Source organism: Myxocyprinus asiaticus, chromosome 31 (assembly GCF_019703515.2).
Source record: "Myxocyprinus asiaticus isolate MX2 ecotype Aquarium Trade chromosome 31, UBuf_Myxa_2, whole genome shotgun sequence".
In the NCBI taxonomy this organism is placed as follows: domain Eukaryota; kingdom Metazoa; phylum Chordata; class Actinopteri; order Cypriniformes; family Catostomidae; genus Myxocyprinus; species Myxocyprinus asiaticus.
The window spans coordinates 1,313,732-1,337,982 of NC_059374.1; the positions used below are offsets into that span (position 1 = coordinate 1,313,732).

A 24,251-nucleotide genomic window follows, 5' to 3' on the forward strand; every position below is an offset into this window, starting at 1 on the left:
GCCAATAAAGTGAAAAGAACACACAAACAAATTATTTCAAAGCTTTTTCAAACAGATGTTCCTAAGTAAATCCTTCTGTAGGCAGCCAATGGAAGAAGCAGCATATGGGACAGGAGGGCTGTACTTTGCGAGTGGTTTCTGATTATAACATTGCTGTTTAAGACAAACCTTTAGTTACGCTTGATTATTAGGATAACCATTAACTGCACACATTGTCCGGGAAGTTTTAAGATATCTTTAAAAAGCAAGAATCTAACCGCATGACACGCAAGCAAGCAGTGACCGGTAACATACAAAATGCAGTTCCGCTAGCCATGGATGATTGGGAGTCCAAGTCAGAGCCGGTGGATGACCAATAGACCGGAGAGGACCAAGAGACTGGAAAGGAGCCTGCGGATGATCAGGAGGCCAGGGAGGCGACTCCAGGAAGGGAACGGGATCTGGAGGTTTGGAAGGTGGCTCCAGGAAGGGAACTGGTGGAGGATCAGGACCCCCTTGTGTGTCATGACCTCTGCAGTCATGAGCACAGGCAGTGACAGGGGAACAACCTCCGTGGTCGTGAGCACAGGCAGTGACAGGGGAACGACCTCCGCTGTTGTGAGCAGAGGCAGTGACAGGGGAACGACCTCCGCAGTCATGAGCACAGGCAGTGACAGGGGAACGACCTCCGCGGTCGTGAGCACATGCAGTGACAGGGGAACGACCTCCGCGGTCGTGAGCACAGGCAGTGACTGGGGAGGAGGAGCTCTTCTTCTCCTCTTCCGGACGGCCGTGAGCACTGCTGTGGCAGGCTTGAAGGAAGGCGGAGCCGTGGCAGTCTCGAAGGAAGGCGATCTCCAGGACTACCGAGGCTGGTGAGAAAGTGGTCTCCGATGAAGAGAGCTCAGAGACCACTGGAACCAGTGTAACCCCCCACCCCAAAAATTCCTCTGGGTCTGGAGCAGTTGTGAAAGCTGGTTCTGGGATGGACAAGGCTTGCAACACTAGCACTGGGATGGACACAGCTTCAGGAACTAGCTCTTTGACCATGGCAGGTGTGGGCGTTGGCTCGTTGAATGTGGTAGGGGTGGGCGTTGGCTCGTTGACCATGGCAGGGGTGGGCTTTGGCTCATTGAACATGGCAGGGGTGGGTGTTGGCTCGTTGAACATGGCAGGCGTGGGTGTTGGCTCACTGACCGCTGGAGTAGATAGCAGAAGACCAGCCATTACGATGTTAGCAATGAAGTCATCCAGGGGCAGACCACTGCAGTCCAAAGGGACCATCTCCCTCACAGGTCTATTCATTCCTAACCAGAACATAGTCCTGAGGATTCTCTCACCCCAGCTCACTTGAAAGGCCAAGCTCCAGAACCTAACACCATGATCCTCCACTGAAGAAGACCCTTGGGTGAGTCGCTCGAGTTGTTTTGCTGGGCTCATATTGGTGGACTAGTCTTCTGTCACGCTTTCACAAGGAAGAGAGAGAGATGGTGTTAGAGCCCAAATGCAGAGTTTAATGAGGAACATAAAAGAAAAGCAAATAATAAAAAATATGCCGCAGTAGATATAAATACTAGCATGGAACTAGTCAAAGAAGGAGAGAACATGAGGGCTTAAATATGTACATTGGTAATGACAAAACATAGAACACCTGGGAACAAAGATGGGGAACAGATGAGTGTGATGAGGGCGGTGCATCATGGGAAATGTAGTCTAACTAAAAGTCCAAACATAAAGGGAAGGTGATGGGATGATGGAGCTATAACACAAATGTTCTCAGAACATTGCAGGGAAGTTTTTGTGACAACCTAATAAGAACCTATACAGAACATTCTCTAATGGTTATCTTTAGGCTTTATTTTTGTAATTATAAACAAATGTTCTTAGAACGTTGAAGGGAAGTTTTTGTGACAACCTAATAAGAACCTATATATAATGTTCTGTAATGGTTATCTTTAGGTTTTATTTTTGTAATCATAAACAAATGTTCTCAGAATGTTGCAGGGATGTTTTTGTGACAACCCAATTAGAATTTTTACAGAACATTCTCTAATTGTTATTTATAGGCTTTATTTTTTATAACAATAAATTAACATTCTCAGAACATTGCAGGGAGGATTTTGTGACAACCTAATAAGAACCTATACAGAATGTTCTCTAATTGTTATCTTTAGGTTTTATTTTTGTAATAACAAACGTTCTCAGAATATTGCAAGGAGGTATTTGTGACAACCCAATAAGAACTGTTAAAGAACTTATCTAGTGGTTATTTTTATGTTTTATTTACAACCATAAACTAACCTTGCAATAATTTAGGACTTTTTTTGTGACAATGTAATAATACCTTATAAATAACCATTAGAAAATGCTTTGTATAAGTTTATTCTTCAACAGAAAGAGTTCTTTTATAAACAAAGTCAAGCCCAGGCGATCGGTTTCCCCCGACACTCGAAATGAGGAATCCTCCTCCACAGGAATACTGGGCAAATGATCACAGGTGAAGGCGATTTAGAGGGAAACCTCACCTTTAGAGACAGGCCACCAACCAACACACAAGCCCACTCCAACTACACAAAGAGCACGGTTAATAATTAGCAGCAGACAATACCTTCCCATAGACAGTGACTAATACCACAGTAGCAAACACCACAATGATCCGACATCGGACATGACACACAAGGGGGTTTAAATAAGAAGAATAAACAAGAGGCAGGTGTCGCTCGCAGCTGAAGGTTGTAATGATCAGCGTTCCCATGGAAACAATCAGGGTTCCCATGGAAATGCTTATTCAGCACGCCAGCGGCACCTGAAACACATAAGGGTAAAACGTAAAAACGCTTTGACAGAGACAGACAGGGAACAATGATGCCACGGTCCGCATAAGGCGAAACACAACCTGGCAAGGTGCCAGGACTGTGACATCATCGGAGGGCGCATGGCGGCAAATCGCGCACAGCTATAACCCACCGCCAGACCAGTGCACCCACACAAAGCACGAACACGAAACACAAGACAGACAGGGGACGATGATGTCACCGGAGAGCGCACGGCAGTCCCAATCAACCAGACGCATGCGCTCACACAAAAGGGGTGACACAAAACACTAAGGCAGGCCGATACTGCCATGGTCCCGTCAGATAGAACCTCAACCTGACAATGTGACCAGACTGTGACAAAATTTTGGTCCAGTTTTTATTCTATAGAAAGGCAGAAGGATCTTTCTGCTAAACATCTCATTTTGTGTCACACAGAAGAAAGAAAGACATACAGGTTAAGAACAACATGAGGGTGAGTAAATGATGACGGAATTTCCCCTTTAAAACCCATCCTGTCTAGAGTGTTTTTGTGTGTTTCTGTTTTGACCACACCTATGATCATCTTGATCATGTGATGTTAAATAAATGCTTTGCATCTTAAACAGAGTCAGAGAATTAATGATCGGACACGAGTCTCTCTTACTCTTCGTCCAGCAGTGAGGGACGCATGATGAATCAGTAATCGCTGTTTTATTCCCAGTGGCTGTGAATCACTCACAGCTGTAATGAATCAAGCCGATCATATTGATATCACTCTCTAATATCAGCAGTGATCAATGACACATCAGGTCAATACTGATAACTGTCGGCATGGATCCTGCGGTCACAGACTGATACAACCATCTGCAGAGAGAGAAAAACCCGCGGCCTTATTCTGATGCAGTGTAGAAGCACTAAATATTTCATGAAAATGACATGAGATTAAAAGACTGGGAGAGACGACCACAGACTAAGACAAAGGGAGAGATAAGAAGAGAGAGAGAGAGAGGTGCTTTAATCTGTTCTCATTTAATTAACACATTAGAATATACAATTATCACCAAAAGAGAAATACAGAGTGATGTAATTTGATAAGTGATGATAGCGCATGTGAAGGAGGCTTTAATGTGACTACAGTGACCTCTAGTGGAACCATCACAACATTACATACATCTATAATAGTGATCACACTCAAACAAGCTTGTAAATGTTGCTGGTTATGTAATGCAAATGTTAAAATTAGTCATGCGCAGGGGCATAGATTCCGGGGGGGACGGGTAACACCCCCCTCCCCCCCCAATCCCCCACCCCCAATAATCAAAACAAGCCATTACAACCCCCCATTATTTATACCATGATCAATGGAATCATGTAAATGCTTCGTGCTTCACACTTTTACTATAGCGCATGACCAAGGGCGTAGATGTTCAAGCACATTTAGTGTTCTTTTCACCAGGAAACGAGACACATTAAAGTCATTTTGAAAAATGTAGGTAAAGTAACACGAGACCAGGTTTCTTAATGATGCTCAATTATGTTCAATAATACAAAAAACACATCTATGTGTAACATTGCGTTCAGTGCTAGCCTTTCCCAAAACCCTCTCCTGCATTAACAGCTATAAACACACACCTTTCACATGCTGTAGCTGCTTACCTTGAGGATGCTAACTGTAAAACAGGAATGAAAAATTAAATAAATAAATAGCACTGTTACCCTGTGACCTCACCACAACATGTAAACACTCATCCTGAAGTAGTGTATGGCTGTAATGAGGGTCCAGACCAGCAGGTGGCAGTGTGAGCTTGAGGCATCCTGACACCATGTTCTAAACTTTTGTATTGTCTTTTCAACTCACAAATTTGGAACCCTATTGTATTTGTTAAGATTTTTTGTATTAGGGGTTCAAGCCTGAATTGTTTCTCCCTTAAGTTTTTATTGGGAACTAAGCACTGAAAGTGCATAGGCACCTATTGTACTCATTACATTTACATTTATGCATTTGGCAGACAGTTTTATCCAAAGCAACTTACAGTGCCCTTATTACAGGGACAATCCCCCTGGAGCAACCTGGAGTTAAGTGCCTTGCTCAAGGACACAATGGTGGTAGCTGTGGGGACTGAACCAACAACCTTTTGCTTACCAGTTGAGTGCTTTAGTCCACTACACCACCACCACTCCTCATTAATGTTATTATTATTATTATTCAAACTCCTCCTAGACCTTTATGTCCGATTTACACCAAATTTTGTAAAGATGCTCAGTAGACAGTGCTTACAAAAAGTTCAACTTGATAGACCAAACCGTTTTCGAATGACGCTTCAACAAATTCAATGAAGAACATGCAAAATTGGCCTTAAGGCTGTATCTCCGCAACACTTTTGACAGATTTTGACGAAAGTTGGTATGTGTCATGGCCATCATGCCCTGAGGTGACATGCAGTGTTTCGGCGTAGTGCCCCCCACAGGTCAAAAGATTAAAAATGGCTATTTTTAAAAATCAGGAACCTGGTCTCTTTAGATTCAATGCGACATACCGAGTCGAACGATACCCAGAGTTCCCTGGCGTCGGCCATTTTGAATTTTGTTGTAAAATGCTGTATTTTATGAAAGCATTGGCGTATTGTTACGAAACTTTGTATGTGTTATCAGCACCATGCCCTGAAGGTGCCTGAGAAGTTTGGGTCTGGCACTACCTAGTGCCAAAAAAAAATAAAATAATATAACTTTGTGAGTTTATAACTTCTAATGGCGCTGGTCTATTTTCACAAGACTGGTATCGTTATGTTCCTGAGGACATGCTGAGCGCAACAATACCACATTTGCAATGCTTTACCTTATGGCCTGTTGCCATTTTAAAATTAGTTCTGAAACTACTTTAGCGAATTGCTTCTAGACCGTTTGCCCGATCAGAACGAAACCACCACCAGTAGAATAGCTGTAAGCAAGTTCTTTGATATAGAAAGGAACATAACAAAATTTCAATTCTAAGGGCCAAAAACAGGCCGAAGTTGTCTCCACTTTTACATAAATGGATATAACTCATGAGATATTTTCACCAAATTTGACACACTTATATAAGAGCTAAATCTTAGAACACATAGAAAAAGTTGCGGGGCTTGTCCACTTGGTGGCACTATAACAGGAAACAAAGTGAAAGTGGCTGTAACTACGGAACCGTTAGTCCGATTGACTTCAAAATTTGCATGCAGTGTCTTTGTGGGAGTTACCATCATTGACCATAAGGACAGTCGCGTATATATATAATATATATATATATATATATATGTACATGACCAATCATCAACGAATTTGACAGTGAGCATGCCAAACAAGGCTGTATCTTGGTTATGCTTTGACCTATTACAATGAAACTTGGTGCATGCGATAGCTATCATACCCTGATGGTACCTGAGCAGTTTTGGAACAGTGCCACCCATTGGTCAAGAAATATGAAAAATAGCTTTCATTGCTCATAACTACCAATAGTGTGGTCTAAAATCATGAATAATTTGGCTTATATTCGAATAATTTGGCCTATGTTCATGAGACTATTCTCATTCAGTTTCTTGTGTTATGGTTATGACAATGATGCCATATTTCAAATGGTCTGCCCTATTGCCTGTCCACCATTTTGAATTTCACAGAATTCATCTGATCTTGACTTGAAACTTGTCATCATGCTTCTTTGTTTGCTCAAGCTGCCGATGATGGGCTTGACCCCAGTATTGCTGCTTGCGGAACATGGCTGCCATTGGCCACCAACATGGCCAAATTCAGCTATTAGACAAGGTTAACAAAGGCCAATCGGAATGAAACACGGTGGATATATTTGACTCTTTGCCCAAGAGGTTTTTTCCAAATTTGACAATTAAATTGGCCACCAGTTTATACTGTTACATTTTAGTGTGCGTTAATGGTTTTGTATAGCGCAGTGTTTCATAAAAACACAGGTAATTCATATCTTATGATAGCTGTCCTCATTTTGAGCAACTTTGCCTCAAGAACAATTGGTGTCAGTCAAATCATTCGTGAAATATTTGAGATTACATAACAAAGTCTACATTTGCAAACTACTCCTAGGCCGTTCATCAGACCTTTACCAAATGTGGCCTACGTCATCATTGCATCATGCTTGCAAACAATTATCTTTTTGACAGACCAAACCATTCTCCTATAATGCAACAATGAATTGTATGCCAAGATGCCAAAAAGAATCTGAGGCTGTATCTTTTCAGTGCTTTGGTTAATCGACATGAAACTTTATATTGTGCCAATATAACCACCGCCTGACAATACCACATCAGTTTAGCCGCAATACCACCTATTGGTCAAAAGTGAAATTAAATTCTATTACATTATAAGTAATTCAGTTCATGGATTTTAAACTGCTTTGAATATAGCATTCAAGCATTGATTTTCGGCAGCCACATTTTCTGCCATTGGTCTGCTTGGCCCCAGAATTGGTGCTTGCAGCTATTTTTTTTATTATTATTCTGCCCTAAAACTGATCTTGTAGACCAAAACGTAAGGCCTAGAGACTTTGGGGAATTGTAGTACTTGTCCCTAATGGCCAAAGGAGGCGCTACAGTGAAGAAAGACATAAAAAGGACATCTTTGTCCAAGATGCCATCACGGTCTATGAGGACAGTCTCATATCTTGAAAAACATGGCCGCCATCAACCATCAACTTTTAGTAGCTATTAGATATGGTTAGAAAAGGCAGATCAGAATGAAATGTAGTAGGCCTATCTGTCACATGGCCCAAGAGGTCTGTACAAAATGTGAAAAAAATTGGTCACCGGGAGGCGCTATCTTGATTTTCATGTGTCTAAATCGTTGTATATACCGCTGTGTTTTCACTTATTCATACCAAATGATAGATTTCCTCATTCTGAACAACTTTGCCTCAAGAAGCATTGGTGTGAATCAAATTGTTTGTTAAATATTATGATTATAAAAAAAAAAAGTTATTCAAACTAATCCTAGGCTGTTCGCCGGATCGGAACCAAACCAGTAAAGAGAGATTCTCTGGAGTCCCAATATCAATAATTATCAAAAAATGTTTGAACTTCCGATTCATCGTCGCAACGGTACACCAAAAGGTTCAAAGTGGGCGTGGCCACATTTATTTAAATGGTTATAACTCTTGAACGGAATGAGATATAATCAACAAATTTTGGACATTTATGTAGGACATCAATCTGAGGACACATGAAAAAAATTTCATACCTCTGCCTCTTGGTGGTGCTAAATGTAAAAATTGCCATATGTCTGTGCTACCTAACATGACGGTTCTGAAAAATGAAGGCACTTTATCATTGTTTTAGGTGCTAATAGACTGTCTAATTAATACTTAATATTGGCTGCATATGTACTTAAAGGACCTTAATAGCTTGAACCCTCATTAATTGCTGCTTGCAGCTATTTATTGTATGGGCATCAAAAACTGTAAGACCTTGAGACACCAGACTTGGCAAGATGGTCCCAATTCCGCCTCACTACTCAGGCTTCCATAAACATACCCGTCCACGCCTAGGTGGCACTATAATAAGCACCTTTTCTTTTTTGCTCATATCTCAATCGTATGGGATAAAATCAAAATTATTTTTTCATCTGGTCATGAAACTTATTATACACAAGAAGGGTCTGTACACGAAGCTGTATATAAAATGTTTTGATAATCGGCCACACGGTGGTGCTATAATAAGCTAATTTAAGTTTTTGCTAATAACTCCGGATCCCTATAGGCTAGAATAAAATTTTGTAGTTTTTCAGAAATATTCAGTGCCCCATTATGATATGGTCACATGGATTTTCATTTCCGCAAAAAAACTTTTTTATCACGTATATTTTTTAGAAAAACCTACTTTTTCTAACTTGTCCTAGGCCGTTTCCCCAAATTGCATGAAATGTTGTATACATCATCTAGAGACTGTCCTGACAAAAACTTATCAAAAGAATTGTGATATCTTATATAGTTAGGAAGATATACGCAAATAAGTTTTTGTGTGTGGCCTATAATGACTAATTGGCCTGTATCTTGTGAACAAAATTCTCAAACATAATAAAACTTGGTCATGGACAACAGAACATCATGTGCAAAATTTCTTCAATTTGCTAGGTGGCACTATAACTTAAGAAAATCCTATTTGTGCTACTATTAAGGAATTTAGGGTTAGGGTTATGTTTCGAGTTAGGTTTCGAGTTTGAGTTAGGGTTGGGGTTTTTCATCACCAATTTGTGATGCCAGGGGGTGCTATAACTTAAAAAATCCTATTCATCCTACAGTGATTGAGGCAGTTAGGTTTAGAGTTAGAATTAGGGTTTGAGTTAGGGTTAGGTTTTGATTTAAGGCCCATGTTGTGCAAAATTTCATTAGTTTATGATGGTAGGGGGCACTACAACTTAAGAAAATCCTATCTTTGCTACTGTTAAGGCAATTAGGGTTAGGGTTGAGGTTTGGGTTAGGGTTTGAGTTAAGGCCCAGGAATTCTTAGTTTTTCTGTGTTCTGGGTTGGATCAGTCAGTCATGTGCAAAACTGTATCAACTTATGATGCTAGGAGTCACTATAACTTAAGAAAATACTATTTTTGAACAGTGATAAAAGCAGTTGAAATTTGACACCAAAACAAATGAGTCCATGGCATCCACAGGATCTATTCTATCAAATTTGGTCATTTTGTTCATGGGTTAGGGTTAGTCTGATGACGTGACAATTTTCACCAATTTCTGTTTTCAGCAACACTTTAAAATGTTCAGGTAATTCAACACTGGAGGACAGTTCCTGGTGTAGTACCAACTTTGTCCACTAGAGGGAGACACGAGATTGGTAATCCTTGAGAGTCTTTAAACCCGTCAAGAGTTCCCTTTACTCTGCTGTGTGTAATGTGTCTTTGATAATGATAATGATAACAGAAATAACATCTAGCCACAGCCAGTCAAAAATCAGACCAAATAATGTACTTAATGCTACATTCATCTAATTTGCCAGATGCACTCCAGTAGTCGAAAGCACAACATTCTGATGACCTAATAGCCTGTATTAGCCCTAGACCTTATAAACAGTAGCGGTATATTCGATTTTTGATGGGAATTTAAACAAGGGTGAGATATAGACTGCATGCGCTGTATGAAGCCATTTAAAGGTTTTAGGTCACATCTCATATTCACAACTTGTGCTTTGTGGAGTTTCTTGTCTACATATTTAATGCTCCAAAATGCTTTAAACAACAGTACAACACATTAAATAAACTGTAAGTCTGTCGCTCACACTCTCCTTTTCATCTTGTCAAAAACCACAAATGGTACTACTGTGAATAAGGTCCCGATGATTGCCGCTTGTGGCTATATTTACCTCTATTTTTATCAAAGACATTAACATGAAAAAACCCATTTAAAGACTAAAGCAGACCAACAGCACACACCAAGCTAAACTCCCTTCACTTAACTCTTACTAGAGTCACACAATCATACAGCAGCTGAACTACATCTCTGCTAAAGAACTACTGTAATGATTGAGAGATTCAACAGTCAGCCAACAACCACCCTGCATTTACACAAGCAGCCAACACCAGAACAGATAGAAGAGGAAATGAGGGCGGGGCTTACAGGGGAGCTGCCGTCTGATAGGGTGGTCATGCTGATTGATGAGCTCATCTTGTCAGAGGAGAGTGATGGAGGGGAGGGGCTTCTCTTCTCCAGGATATCCTGTGACTGCAGGAAGTCTCGCCAGTCATGCTGGATGCTGAACAGTTCACCAACATGAAATTGAGTTACTGATAACAATGAAATACTGTTCAAACAATGTGATTAAATACTGTTACTGATAATTACCAATGACTTTATTTTACAGTGTGCTTGTTACAGTGTAATTACACACATAAGTACTGAGTAATATTCATTAACAACATGTACTTAATATAGGTTTAGGGTAAGAATTTGGTTTAGGGTTAGTTGCTTGTAATTATGCATAATTTACTGTTATTACTATAGTCATTACATGTAATATGTATAAGAAGGACACTGTCAAATAAAGTGTTACCAAATAATTAATGGTAATAATGTAATACTATTAATTACTAATAACAATGCAATGCTAATAAGTTACTGATCACAATGAAATACTGTTAATTACTGATAATAACAATGCAATACCAACCATTACTGATGATAATAATGCAACACTAATAATTACTGAAAGCAATGCAATACAATTATTGCTTGATTACTGCTCTTTCCGTATAAAAGCCTAATAAGTGAGCCATTATATCATCCCATAACCCAATATCTTTCTCTTCCTATATTCAGAATTCTTCTCTCCATGAAGCCTATTTTATGTTATGGAAAAACCCGAACTTTTCTCTCCTGGATGAACTAAAGAACCCTAGGTGAACGAGACTGCCGATTATACTATGCACCACATTGTTTTAAAACGAGTTTATTGAGGGAGACGTCATGGTGTTTAACGTTCAATACTGCAGGTCTTTCCGTGAATCACTGCCTTATTAAGCTTATCACAGAGACCCTTCCACTTTTAGCAACAAGTTATCTGATCGGACTTCATAAAAACCGCAATCTCTCTCCACGCATTGGTCGTGGCCACACTGTCTTTGTAGAGTTTATGTTGTGAATCATATAAAAAAGTTTACTTGTGCACAATCTCTGTCACAGTCTTCAAAGGTATACATTTTTAATTATAATAGCCTAGGTAACTTCTCCTCGACTGCCATGCACGATGACTGTAAATAAAAAATGTCATGTCAACGCCCACCATTAGTATTAACCAATCATCAACGCTCTTCGACCAGCCGAGGTTGAGAATTTTAGAAAAATGTGCAATCAGGAGAGAAATCAGCAAACAAACACCTGGGCTGAACAAAAACATGAAGGCAGCTGGACGACTCCTTGAACATCTATACAGAAAAATGGGATTTTAATGTGCACTTCATAGCATATACTGTACTGAGAACCTGCATATGTATAGGACTGCTCTCCTTTTTCTCCTCATTCATCAGTAATGCCAGCAGTAGGCCTAGAACACTCTTTGCCACCAAATCACAAGACCTCCTGTACATTACACCTCTAGCAGTGATTCTTTGTGTCACTCTTTTTACATTTCTTTCGTGACAAAGTTATGTCTATATACAGTACCAACTATTTCCCATGAACACAACAGTTATTTCTCTCATATCCTCACATTCTGATCTCTCCAGGTCTGACTATCTCCTCTCCGTCCTCTGTTAAGGAATTCATTCTGAAATCACCAACTACAACTTAAGAATGTGTTGTGGCACTGATACACACACATACAGTACTCACATTAATACTGTGGTGTCCAGTGGATGTGTGTTCATTGTGATGTTATTCTCCACATCTGTCACCATCTGATTTCTGACAGAGACACATCCATAAAACATGAGCGCTTTAATGAATTCAACAAAAAAACAAACTGACAAGCTGCTTTTGGTGCCATTACATTTTTCAATGTGCTGAATGTTGTCATAGTGATCTTTAATCATTTTTTTAACTTTACTTATATCAATTAATTGATATTTGTATTTCACAAAGACAAATGAAAAGTTGGTAGAAAAATCATTGTTTCCACACTCCAAGGAAAACATCACAGTTATCATATAAAAATGAACATGCAAATAACACCCATGACAATCCATGAAAAGTAATTGTGTGTAAATGTATTATTATTTCTGAAAAAAAAAAAAAAACTTATGAAGTAAATATAGTAGAAAAGATTAAGTAATTTCTATATTGAATATGTTAGTTTAAGCGTAAACTTGAAATTATGAAGTGAATTCAACATTTGTACTCGATTCGAGCATGTAAAAATGAACGCTCTAGCTTATAATAAACATTATGTATGATTGTCTGTTATCTTTAGAATGTATCAATCCTTGTTATATTTATTTGCTCATTTAAGTAAACTTAGCTGGTGTTCCCAGCATGCACCGGGCTTGAATGATTAATGAGCTTGCATGGTTTCACTGTTTGCATGTTTATACTCACGGTTTTTATTGTTGATTTTGTTGTTATGTTTGCTTCTTGTTTTGTAAATCATTTTCATCTCAAAATGAACTAAAAAAAACTAGTCAAAACGACTCAAAATGCACACGCAGCTCTGAATCTTGTGTCTGTTGCCAGTAATGCAAGGTGATGTTGTCTTATAGAATACATTGCATGCAATGAGCTTCCCTGTGGAAGGCTTCCGTATGTCATGTGGTACATTAATAAACGTGTTTAAAACAAAAGTTCAAAATGTGAAATGTTCACTTAACAAGTTTCTACATTCAATTTGTAAGTCAAAGTTACTGTATTAACAGAAATGTTGAAGTTAAATGTAGTCACTCACTTTAATCAATGTTATGTCATGAAGTTAAGCAGATTTTACTTAATTTTATAAAAACTGTGTGCAAACCCTAATTGGTTCAGTGTAGATATGTACTAATTCATTGACATGAAAGCTGTTATGATTTAGTGATACAGATGCAATGGAAATTGTTATTTCCTGAACTCTGTCTATTTTTAGAATGTGTATGATGTTTTATTTGATCAAATAAATGATGTCCTGTATTTATTTATTTATTGCAACTATATAAAAATGAATGTTTCATCCTGCAGAACACACTTATTCTAGTGTCCTCTTTTGGTCTGCTGCTGTAAGATAGTCTCATTCATAGAAGACATTTACTTTTCCACTTTTCATATGATCATAAATGAAGTTACTAACACAACTTAATCTAACTTCTAAACCCTAGGTAGCTGCCTTGCTGTCCACCACCTAAATAGGCAGCTACCTTCTAAGGCAGCATTATACAGTACATGAATTAGAATCTCATAAATGACTGATTTGAAATGCTTTTCGTAGGCAGCAACTCTGTGTGCCGTACACATAGTGTTCTTCAAATGAAGTGCACAAGTGCTCTAATAAGCACACAAGACACAGGATATTGAATAAAATAGTGCACGGTTAATTAGACTGAACTGTTTTGATTGATACTCCAGTCATATTTATAAGCAACAATTATCTTGATTTATTTTTCACGAAGACTTGCAACTCTGGGATTGTCTTCAGCAGCAATATATGTGATGCTGACTAAGTGTTTGGCCAAAAGAAGATATCTCAGAGGCTTTGGGAACAGTTAAGAGTTCATTAAGAACATTAAGAGTACACCTATGAGGCCTTCAAGTACTATCCACAGTAGGCAGGCACAGAACTAACATATATAATGGGTTATTTAGGTGCAGAGCCTTCATTTCATCTGCAGTCATGTGAGTCTGTCAACTACTTTAAACACTGTCCTAACATCTTATCCCAGCAGTCTCATCAAAATTCACATTGCATGTGAACACATTTATAAAGACATCTGTTTGAGTTTTTACATGCTATTTTCCTGTGAGATTAATGAAGCGGTTGTTCTACAGCAACAATACAGAACAAAGTCTGATTGTTCATGTTTCATATCTGTTTTTGGTAGGGTTTTTATTTGAATTGTATAGTATCAACTCACATTTGTAGTTCATATCTTCCATCATTCAAATGCTGTACACCCTGATATCTGTTGAGCTCCTCCTGTGAGAAAGACAGAGAGAGCATTAACACAGAAAAATGAAAGTCTCCCTCATTCTCAGCACAGTATGAGTACAGTAACAGTTATTGTTTGTATAATTACAGCTGTAGGTCTGCAGGGCCTGTAAATCTGTATTCTGTATTTGTGTGACACTGACACATAATCCAGAGACAAAATAAATAAATAAAAAATCATAAGGATCCCACCACGTCAGATAAGTAAGGGGTAAACCTTCTTTTAATTTATTTCATATAAATAAATGGAATCTTATCACATCACTTTATCATAAGATCAAGAGGTCTGCACATTCTAAATGAAACACAGAGATAAAGTAAAAAAAAGAACGAAAACTAAATTCAAGTGAAAGTTAACCGTTAGGCGAGGCGGGAGTGCTGTCAGGTGCTGCGGTCAATGGGTTACTCAGCTCGACATTTTTCATGACACCGCGGTTAACGTGTACACTAGCCAAACATAAAGATGACAACTTCCACGATTCATTTGTTTGTCTCTGTTTTATATAAAGGATCAGAAAGGTGAGCAGAGGTCCAGCTGACAGGGAACGTTCTCAGAACTTTGGCTAACATTCTCTAAAAGTTCTCTCAAAGTTAAGGAAAAACTTTCTTTTTTTTTCTCCCATTTTCTCCCCAATGTGGAATGCGTAGTGACTCGCCTCAATCCGGGTGGCAGAGGACGAATCTCAGTTGCCTCCGCATCTGAGACCGTCAATCCGCGCATCTTATCACGTGGCTTGTTGAGCGCGTTACCGTGGAGACGTAGCGCATGTGGAGGCTTCACGCTATTCTCCGCAGCATCCACGCACAACTCACCATGCGCCCCACCGAGAGCGAGAACCACATTATAGCGACCACAAGGATTTTACCCCGTGTGACTGTACCCTCCCTAGCAACCGGGCCAATTTGGTTGCTTAGGAGACCTGGCTGGAGTCACTTAGCACGCCCTGGGATTCAAACACGTGACTCCAGGGGTGGTGGTCAGCGTCTTTACTCGCTGAGATACCCAGGCCCCCAAAAAATGTTTTCTTAAATCATAAAAAAAAAACACTGGATGTTTTGAGCGTTCAGAGAACATTCAGAAATAACGTTTTCATAACATAATGGGAACCTTAGCAAAATGTTCTTACATCATATTTTTCTTACATCAACATTGCATTTTATGGGCAATTTCAAAGTAGTAAGTTGCTCATAATATGACGACATCCTCATGCAGCACCCGCAGTTTAAGAGAAAGCCATGAAAATTAGTCCGACAAGATGAAAAACAGTTTTTCAAGTTAGGAAAATAGTTACGAATTGATGTAAGGTTGAACATGAGCAGAAATACGTGAGTACTGTCTATCAAAGTGTTGTTTACAAATAATCGCTCTGTAGCCTACTGTTGCATGTCATGCACTTCATTTTTCACATTCCAATCCTAAATAAATAGACAGACATCAGTATGATGACCAATATATAGATATTTTTCTGTTCTGTTGTAACTATTATTCACAAATGAATGAACCATTTACCACGGTAACCATAGTTTCTGCCAAAATACCACAGTTGCTGCAATTATTGTTACCAGGATAAAACTTTAAACTGTGTAAAAAGCATTCAGAATCTTTCTACTTTTTCCTGACTAAAAGGTAACCAACAGTTTGATCTTTTTTTAACCTTTTAATATTTTATTACTGTAACCATAACTGCAGTAACTATGGTATTTTATGCATTCTATGGTTGCCATGGTAAATTGTTGTAAGGGATACAAAATATCAAAATATTTTCTTTATTTATTTCTAAAATTTTAAAGTGTGCATGTTCAAATATTTATTTTTAGTTCAAATGTTTGTTTTTTTTAGTCTAAAAGATTAATAATGATTGTTTTAGACAGAAAAAAGGTAATTAATTAATGTATATATCAAACAGAATATTGCATGGTTTTGTAAGTGTGGGTCCCAAGTAAACACAACATTTCTAATTTGGGTCCCTGGGCTGAAAAAGTTTAAGAACCCCCCTGGTCTAGTGTGTTTATAATCTGAATTTCGGAGAGATTTGTATCAGGAGTTCTGAATTTCTTCTTAATCTGAAAATTTTAACCTGTAATTTTTAGATAATAATAATTAAAAAAATCTGCTGTTTAAAAATATTAATGTATCAAATATGCCAAAAAAAAAAAACATTCCACGACAAGAATTCAGATTTAAATCGTTCTAACTTCTAGTTCCGTAAATTCTGTTTATATCAGCAGTGAACCGTACCATAGTTCACATGAACCATACCCCAGATCACACACACACAAACAGCCCAAAGAATCAGGATATAAAACACAATGCTTTGCATAATTTAGTGTGTAAGTGGACAGCAGATCTATATTCATTTTGGGTTTTGCAATGCCAAGCAGTCTGCATTGATTACAGAGGAAACTACAGGACTGATTTATCCGTGTGTGTTATGTGTGATTGTTAGCAGAGGTGATATATAATAATCTCAAACGGTGGATACTTTTATACATTTAAGAAACTTCTTCCAACAATCCAGGCACAACAAGCTCAATTCTTTCTTTTCTTTCCCCCTAATGAGATAAAAACTCTATTTGGCATTGTGGAAGAATAACATTTGTGCCCCTCTCATTTGGCAATACTGGAGCATCTACAAAATCTGAAACTGGGGAAAGGATTCTGTCAGGTGTCATGGAAGGCCAGTCATGCAGTTGTGAAAGATGAATGGTTTGAGCAGTGGAACGACCTAAAAACCCATAATGACCAGAAGATGAGGTTTGTGAACCATCTCTTGGACTGAGTCGAGCGAAAGGTATTGACAGGAATACGAATGGCTGCATTCTGTGTAATTAAATGACTACTGTGTTTAAATGAGGACAGATGTCCTTTATCAACTTAATCTAAAGACAATGTTTTGTCTTTTTTTACAAGCTCTTTTTCCCTCGTTCTCCCCAGAACAAGAGGCGTTCTGCCGTGACTGTATTACTTTGTGACTGTTACCATACCGTGAAATCTCATACCATAACGCCGCTACAAATTGTGTCCTACGTTCGGTTATTATGGCCTATGTGTTCTTGAATTGTTTATTCAAGGATGGTTTTATGTGATGCCTCAATCTCCATTAATTAGCCTCATATTTACAGAGCTTAGTTTAAATGATACTTTTTGTAGCAAAGTATAAAACTTGCTGAACTAGTTAGTAGCACGGATGAAACAGCATGACTAAACATCCTGCAGTTTGCTGTGTGAACTATACAGCTCAATGTGAAGTGATGTATTCATGCCTACTATCTGCACATGTATGTATCATTTAGTGGCTGTGAGCTACAAATTCAGGTATACAGTATGCCACCTTTTCATTAACATTATGTGAGGTCGACCTAAATGACGCAACTATGCAGTACTTTTGCAGCAAAAAAAAAAAAAGCATGTTTATAGATTTAAAGTGTGAAATTACATGCACACACACACACACAAATATGTCAACAGTTTCAGTGACTGAATTGACAATAATAAATCTTTTATTTACAATTATAATTAAAATATATAAACAAGAAAGTTCTGTATAATTAATCTGAACAGTTATCAGGTTTATGTAAAAAAGGGAAAATGCATTCAGAACATTCATGAGAAATGGCACAACATCAAACAGAAACGAAGGATTTCTAAAGAGTTATTCTTTACAGTTTATGACAGCTAGTCAGTTGCTCATTGTCAATCTGATACAGTCTTCAAAGACAGGTTGCAGTGATGACCTCTGCCAGATCCTCTGTAGTCAGTTGTGGTCGTCTCTCCAGATGTGAACATGGCTCGTTATCGTGCTGACAGAACTGAGAAGGATGGCTTCTGATTCTGTGATGCACAGGGACTTGACATTGTCCAGATGCTCTGGGGTGGAAAGTGTAGCCATAGTCTCTCCAGATTGATGACACATTCTGATTCGCTGAATGATGTCCAAACACTGACATATTATATGCTATTTTGTACCCACTGCTGCTGACAGGAGTGCTGGAGGTGTTTGTTGAAATCTCTCTTGTTCCCTTGCACAGTCCACCCATTGAAACAGAACAGACAGAATCTGAAAGGAAGCATACAAAAGTTGTACAAACAATGTATTTTAGGCTGAACAGATCTTTCAAATCATCTGGAATTATTCAAAAAGCATAACTGCATGCAAATGCTAACAACAATCTCACTAATAGATTGCTGATGTCCACTGGTAGAACATTTCCGGCCTGTTTCTCCACCGATATCAGAGTTGCTATCATTGAAGTCACTGTCACCTTTCCCACTGTCCTCCGTGCTTGTCTGATCAGTGGAAACAATCCCGCTGTGAACAGAATAACACAAGTTATTACCTCATTTCCACCCAGAACAAATGGAGTCATGCTATTCAAAGTGGCTTTAGAACTCAATGCATGCGTAATATCAAATAATCACTCCATTTATTTACACTAAATACTGGCGTCACTTGAACAGTGTAAATTTGCATTTTAGACATGTATTGCATACAAATATTCATAACCAACCTCTTCTGAACGGTGTATCTGTCACCTTGCCAGATGGTTAAAGGATAAAAGCTGGCCTTCTTGAGGAGGGGGTGGAACATCTAAATGTGAAATAAATACAGTAAATCAGACATTTGTGGATGATGGATGACAAAATATGATAGTTGATGACTTTTGATGCCAATAACCCCCAAATATCATCCCCAGTGGAGGGATCCCCTTTCTGAAAATATTGAGGCAGCTATATATTTAGCTAAATATAAAAAGTGCTTTTTCATATTGTCATTGTAATAAATACAAAGCAAATTATTAAAATATTATCTGGAAAATACTGACTTTGTATTAAGTTGACAGTGTATTTTTTTCTCCTCTTCAAACTAATGTAAAAAAAAATGTTTTATATTTTAATATATGATACCAATTTGTTTTTATTTCTCACTGTTAAAAAAATATGGCTTGCAACAGAATAAAATAATTATGCTTAAACTTATGATTTCAGAATGAAACAATAATAATGTAAAAATTCAGTAAATGTTATCTTTTTTGTCCTGAAATTTTCCAGACCCTAGTTTGAAAATCCCTGGCCTAAACAGTAAGTAGTAAAAATGCAGTAGATAATCCTACCTTGCTGTCCAAATCTTGACTTTGCTCCTCATAAGAATAAGATGAGTCTTCTCTCATAGAGGATATTTGCTCACTGACAGTAGCACCGGATTCATGGCATCCGCTGGAATCGGACGAGTCAATAGTGTCCGTTGAGACCGGAGCCTTAACCAAGAAATGCTCTGTTCTGTTCTCTTTCCCAGAGTATGTTTTTCTTTGGCTGGGCCTGCGTGTGAGTGCAACTGCAAGAATAGCAACCAATAAGAGCACGCAACCAGCTCCGAGAAGAATAATAACAATGAAGTTTGTCCTCTGTTGTTCTTCACTTTCTTCTACATCAGTCAGTTCAATAGATACGACCACCTGCTCCACAACAGGCAGTTCCTCTGTGACCACGAAATGTATATTGGCAGTGCAAGAAAAAGGTGCCCTGCCACCATCAGTGACCATCACCTTGATCTCTAGAGTGTCTCCTTGCCTGTAACTTAGACTGTATTTCAGTGCGATCTCGCCTGTGTTTCTGTTTATGAAAAACATTCTTTCATTGTCTTCTAGTAGGCTGAAAGATAGTTTACTGTTCACACCATCATCGTTGTCGTGGGCTTCAACCCTTAGGGCAACATAACCAGCTGGAGTATTGTAGGGTAGAGACACGTGTGCAGAACCATTAACAAGGGCAGGGTGAGTAATGACAGGAGCATTGTCATTTTCATCCACTAATTTGACCTTGACAAGCGCTGAGCTCGACAGTGGTGGTGAACCTCCATCAGAAGCCACAATACCCACTTCTATCTGCTTCAGATATTCATAATCCAGAGATTTTACTAGAAACAAAGAGCCAGAAACAGAGTCCAATGAAACCAAAGAGCTCAGCAGAACTCTGGCGACCTCAGTATCAATCATTTTATAAGTCACTTTTCCATTTGCCCCTGCATCTGGATCACGAGCAACTAAAGTGCCAATGTAAGAACCAGGTTCTTTGTTTTCCATAACTGAAATTTCATAGACAGATTTACTAAACAGCGGAGGGTTGTCGTTTTCATCACTCACCCTAATAGTGTACTGTCTTGAAGTGCTAAAAGGGGGAGAACCCAAATCTTCAGCCGTAACCGTCAGATTGTATTCAGGAATCTTCTCTCTGTCCAAAGTAGCTGTTGTGATGATCATAAATGTGTCACCATAAGCCTGTTGAAGTTTGAAATGTTCATGTCCGTTCAAACTTACGCGCACATGTCCGTTGACTCCGGGGTCCTTATCAGTGGCACTGATGAGAGCAACAAAACTTTCTGCTGCTGCCGCCTCAGTGATGTAAGCTATACCTTCGCTCATGGATGTCATCGGTGTAATAGAGATTTCAGGAGCATTGTCGTTCACATCCACAATTTCGATGGTGACTCTACAAATGGACGGAATAGAGTCAACACCTAAATCGTATGCCTGTGCATTGAACTCGAAAGATTTTCTGGACTCGTAGTCTACCTGTGATTTAAGAGTCACTGCACCGCTCAATGTGTCAATAGAAAAAGTGTCCTTGATCTCATCTGTGACGTCTTCCACAAAGTCATAATGTACATCACCATTTACACCATGGTCAGGGTCAACTGCGTGCAGTTTGAACAAAAGATAACCAGCCGGTGCGTCCTCGTGAAGCCCGACTTTAAGGGAATCAAGCTCAAACTTTGGGCTGTTATCGTTGGAGTCTAAAACCTTGACTTCAACTGTTACCGTTCCCAGCTTCGGTGGATTACCACCATCAATCACCGTAACTTGAAGATTATAAGTGTCTTCTACTTCCCTGTCAAGTTCCTTCACCAGGACAAGTTGGGGATACTTAATGCCCTCCTCCCCACTCCTTGTCTCGATACTGAAATGGCTGTTACGAAGAAGGTGATAGCTTTGAATGTAATTGATTCCAACATCCAAATCGTTTGCGACTTCTAACAGGAAATGTGTGCCCACAGCCACGTCCTCTGCAATCTCGAGTTGTATCTCGTTATGGGTGAATTGAGGAGAGTGGTCATTGATGTCTCTCACCTGGATCTCGACATGAATAAGGTCAAACTTGTCCTTCGAAACAACTACAACATCAAATGTGATGAGACACAGCGAAGACCTTTGGCATAGGCTTTCCCGGTCTATGCGCTCTCCCACTGTCAAAAGACCATCATTCTTTCGCATGTTGATCAAAGACGAATTTCCCTTCTGCATGAAGCGGAAGCTTGTGTTTGGATAATCAGATGTGTTGATACTCAGATCCAGTGACAGGTTCCCAATAACTGTTCCTGGTGTTGCTTCCTCGAATGTGTAATATTTGGTGGTTGTGCCTTCCACTGTCCAGAGGGTAGCGACTACAACTAAACATAGACTCGCAAACAACTGTCTTGCCTCCATTTCTGTTCTAGATTTTAATAACTGGCTATCCAATGAAGGTTTGCATTCAGTTCAAGTATTCTTTCAGCAAAGTTCCTGTTAAATACTGAAGGTGATTGGCACTGCTGAATTTAAGTATCTGCATGCAAATGACTGTCCAGACCAACCAATGGTGTTCCTCTGATGCACCAAATGGCGCCTGCCCATTTTTTCTCCCTTCTCAGGGCCAAAGGTGCAAACTTTGTGGGGTTTTTTTCTTTAACAAATGGGACATTTAGAATCACTGAATGTACTAATCCTTAGTATGTATCTTTTTTGTACTAAGTTTGGTAAAAATGTTAAAGTATTTTGTCTCAACACAAACATTGTAACTTGTTAATTCTTCTCCTATTGTACCACATATTTAAAACCAAATCCATGTTGAAATGTTCAGTTGGTTCTTTAATCTCTTAATAATAAATACTGACATTACCGTAGATGCCTTCATTGACTTGCAGTTCATTGAAAATGACAAACTAACTCACTTCAGCTAACTTTGTTCACAAGTCTGACGTGACTGGTAAAACAGAGTGTGCTTGTGCTGCACATGACTATTAAAGTGAAATATACTTTAATGTGGATTTACATTAACATTAAATACAATCCCAAAACACATAGATTGTGTCATTATGCTTTTGCAATTCCACATATTGTTGGCCCAGCCAGTGTCTCACCAATTTGGAGTCTGAACAAATGTAGAGGTGACAAATGCAGGTCTGTGCCTTCACAATGACGTTTTCACACCTTGTGGACCACAGAGCTAGAGGACTGTCAGACAACCATCTGCCAGTGCTGTAAGTCGCATCCATTTGTTCTTAGCACCTAACATATTTAGAATGGAACCTTCAAAACAACTGAGGCATGCAGGAATATCCAGGCAACTCCTGTAGGATTTTATAATTCCTTTAGGACAGCTGCAAATCTCTTGCAGGAATAAAATAAAGTGTTAAAGATGTTATCAGAACACCCTGCTCACTTCCTGCAGGATTTATACAGTTTCCTACAGGATACCTGCTTTATGGAGGGTGAAAATGCTGATCCAAAGTTATTATAATACAGAGTATTCTAATGCAGTGTCCTCCAGCAGGGCAACTGTTTACTTAGGAAAACAAACGATGATTTTGTGAAAATGGTCAAAGGCAAAATACAAGTTAAGTTCAGTCAACAGCATTTGTGGCATACTGTTGATTACAACAAAAATTATTTTGAGGTTCCAGTGAGGCGCTTACAATGGGGTCAATTTTTGGAGGGTTTAAAGGCAGAAATGTGAAGTTTATAATTTTATAAAAGCACTTACATTAATTATTCTGTTAAAACTCGTGTATTATTTGAGCTGTAAAGTTTTTTAAAGCAGTTTTTAGGGTTGTTTTAGAGTTTATTGACATTACATTGTCATGGCATCGAAGTTGTAAAATTGTCTATATCTTTCCACAGATGCGGTTAGTAAGTGATTTTATGACAGTAAAATCATGTTAACACACATATTGTTTATGTCTTGTGTCTATACTTTTGAAACAGTGAGTATTTTAATGTTTAAAATAATCTTTTTTGTTTTTGTTTTAGGTCTGTTAGACATAACCTGTTTATCTAATAAGTAATATGTATGTGTTTTTGACGTAGCCTAACACAAGTTCAAAACCTATTTTAAGAATTTAACATTTTTCTAGAGATGACAAATGATAGCCTTAGTTAAAAAGTTCTTTTTTGTTATGTATTTTTAGTGGTTGCAATTGATGTAAAACTGCTTTTTGACTGCCTTAGGAATTAATTTGTGGGAAATGGGTAAAGCACAGAAAAAACTTGTGAAAACATAAGTTTTTGGTTTATTTATTTTACATTATGAGAGTGAAATGTTTCAGCTAACTGTTTGATATAATCATCATCGACTGTAAATTCATAACGTAAGTATCAGTTTTGACGTCACAAAACTCATGAATATTAATTAGGATATGCACAGCTAAATTCAAATAATCTTGTACTATTTATTGATGACCAATTTAAGCACTCAAATCATTTTTATAACACTATTTCTAATAATATTTGATAACTTCATTCCTACATCTGCCACTGGGATTGAGAGTTAATGGATATGGATTGGCATATTATCAAAATGCATGAGTAAGTGACTGATCTAGTGGTACTAGATCCACTAGACCGTTCCAATATGGCAGACACACCAACGTATCGTGGTTCATTGGAACAGCTGCTAATAAAGTATCTACAAATGTACATCTATGGGACAAAAAAATAAATAATAATAATAATTAAAAATATACATAATACATGCTGTAAATATATTAATATAAAAAATATATGCTGTAAATGGAAAATATGATTTTCCCTTTTTTATCATTTAAAAATTAAATTGCTGAAAGGG

The 24,251-nt window shown here is 38.4% G+C and overlaps 2 protein-coding genes across 2 annotated transcripts in view; both read right to left on the reverse strand.

Annotated features, from left to right (window-relative positions):
• The window catches only part of si:dkey-77f5.3 (uncharacterized protein LOC326903 homolog), a 341,053-nt gene that overhangs the window by 281,659 nt on the left and 35,143 nt on the right, over positions 1-24,251 (reverse strand). The gene's annotated exons all lie outside the window — the stretch shown is intronic.
• LOC127421789 (protocadherin-8-like) lies at positions 10,309-21,856 on the reverse strand. Its single transcript, XM_051664920.1, has 7 exons — positions 19,472-21,856; positions 18,884-18,939; positions 18,551-18,684; positions 18,110-18,432; positions 14,301-14,362; positions 12,097-12,168; positions 10,309-10,522 (listed from the first exon to the last, which is right to left on the reverse strand). Exons 1-7 carry the CDS (start codon positions 21,854-21,856, stop codon positions 10,309-10,311), a joined length of 3,246 nt encoding a protein of 1,081 aa, XP_051520880.1.

Bases quoted from the DNA above. Each gene is read 5' to 3' on its own strand.
- LOC127421789 (XM_051664920.1), bottom strand. From the start codon at position 21,856: ATGGAGGCAAGACAGTTGTTTGCGAGTCTATGTTTAGTTGTAGTCGCT. The intron at 18,940-19,471 runs GCATTTTTACTA...CTCCTCAAGAAG, and splicing joins GCAAGGTAGGATTATCTACT to GCCAGCTTTTATCCTTTAAC. The intron at 14,363-18,109 runs GTCATCACTGCA...TCTTTCTCACAG, and splicing joins CTACAGAGGATCTGGCAGAG to GAGGAGCTCAACAGATATCA.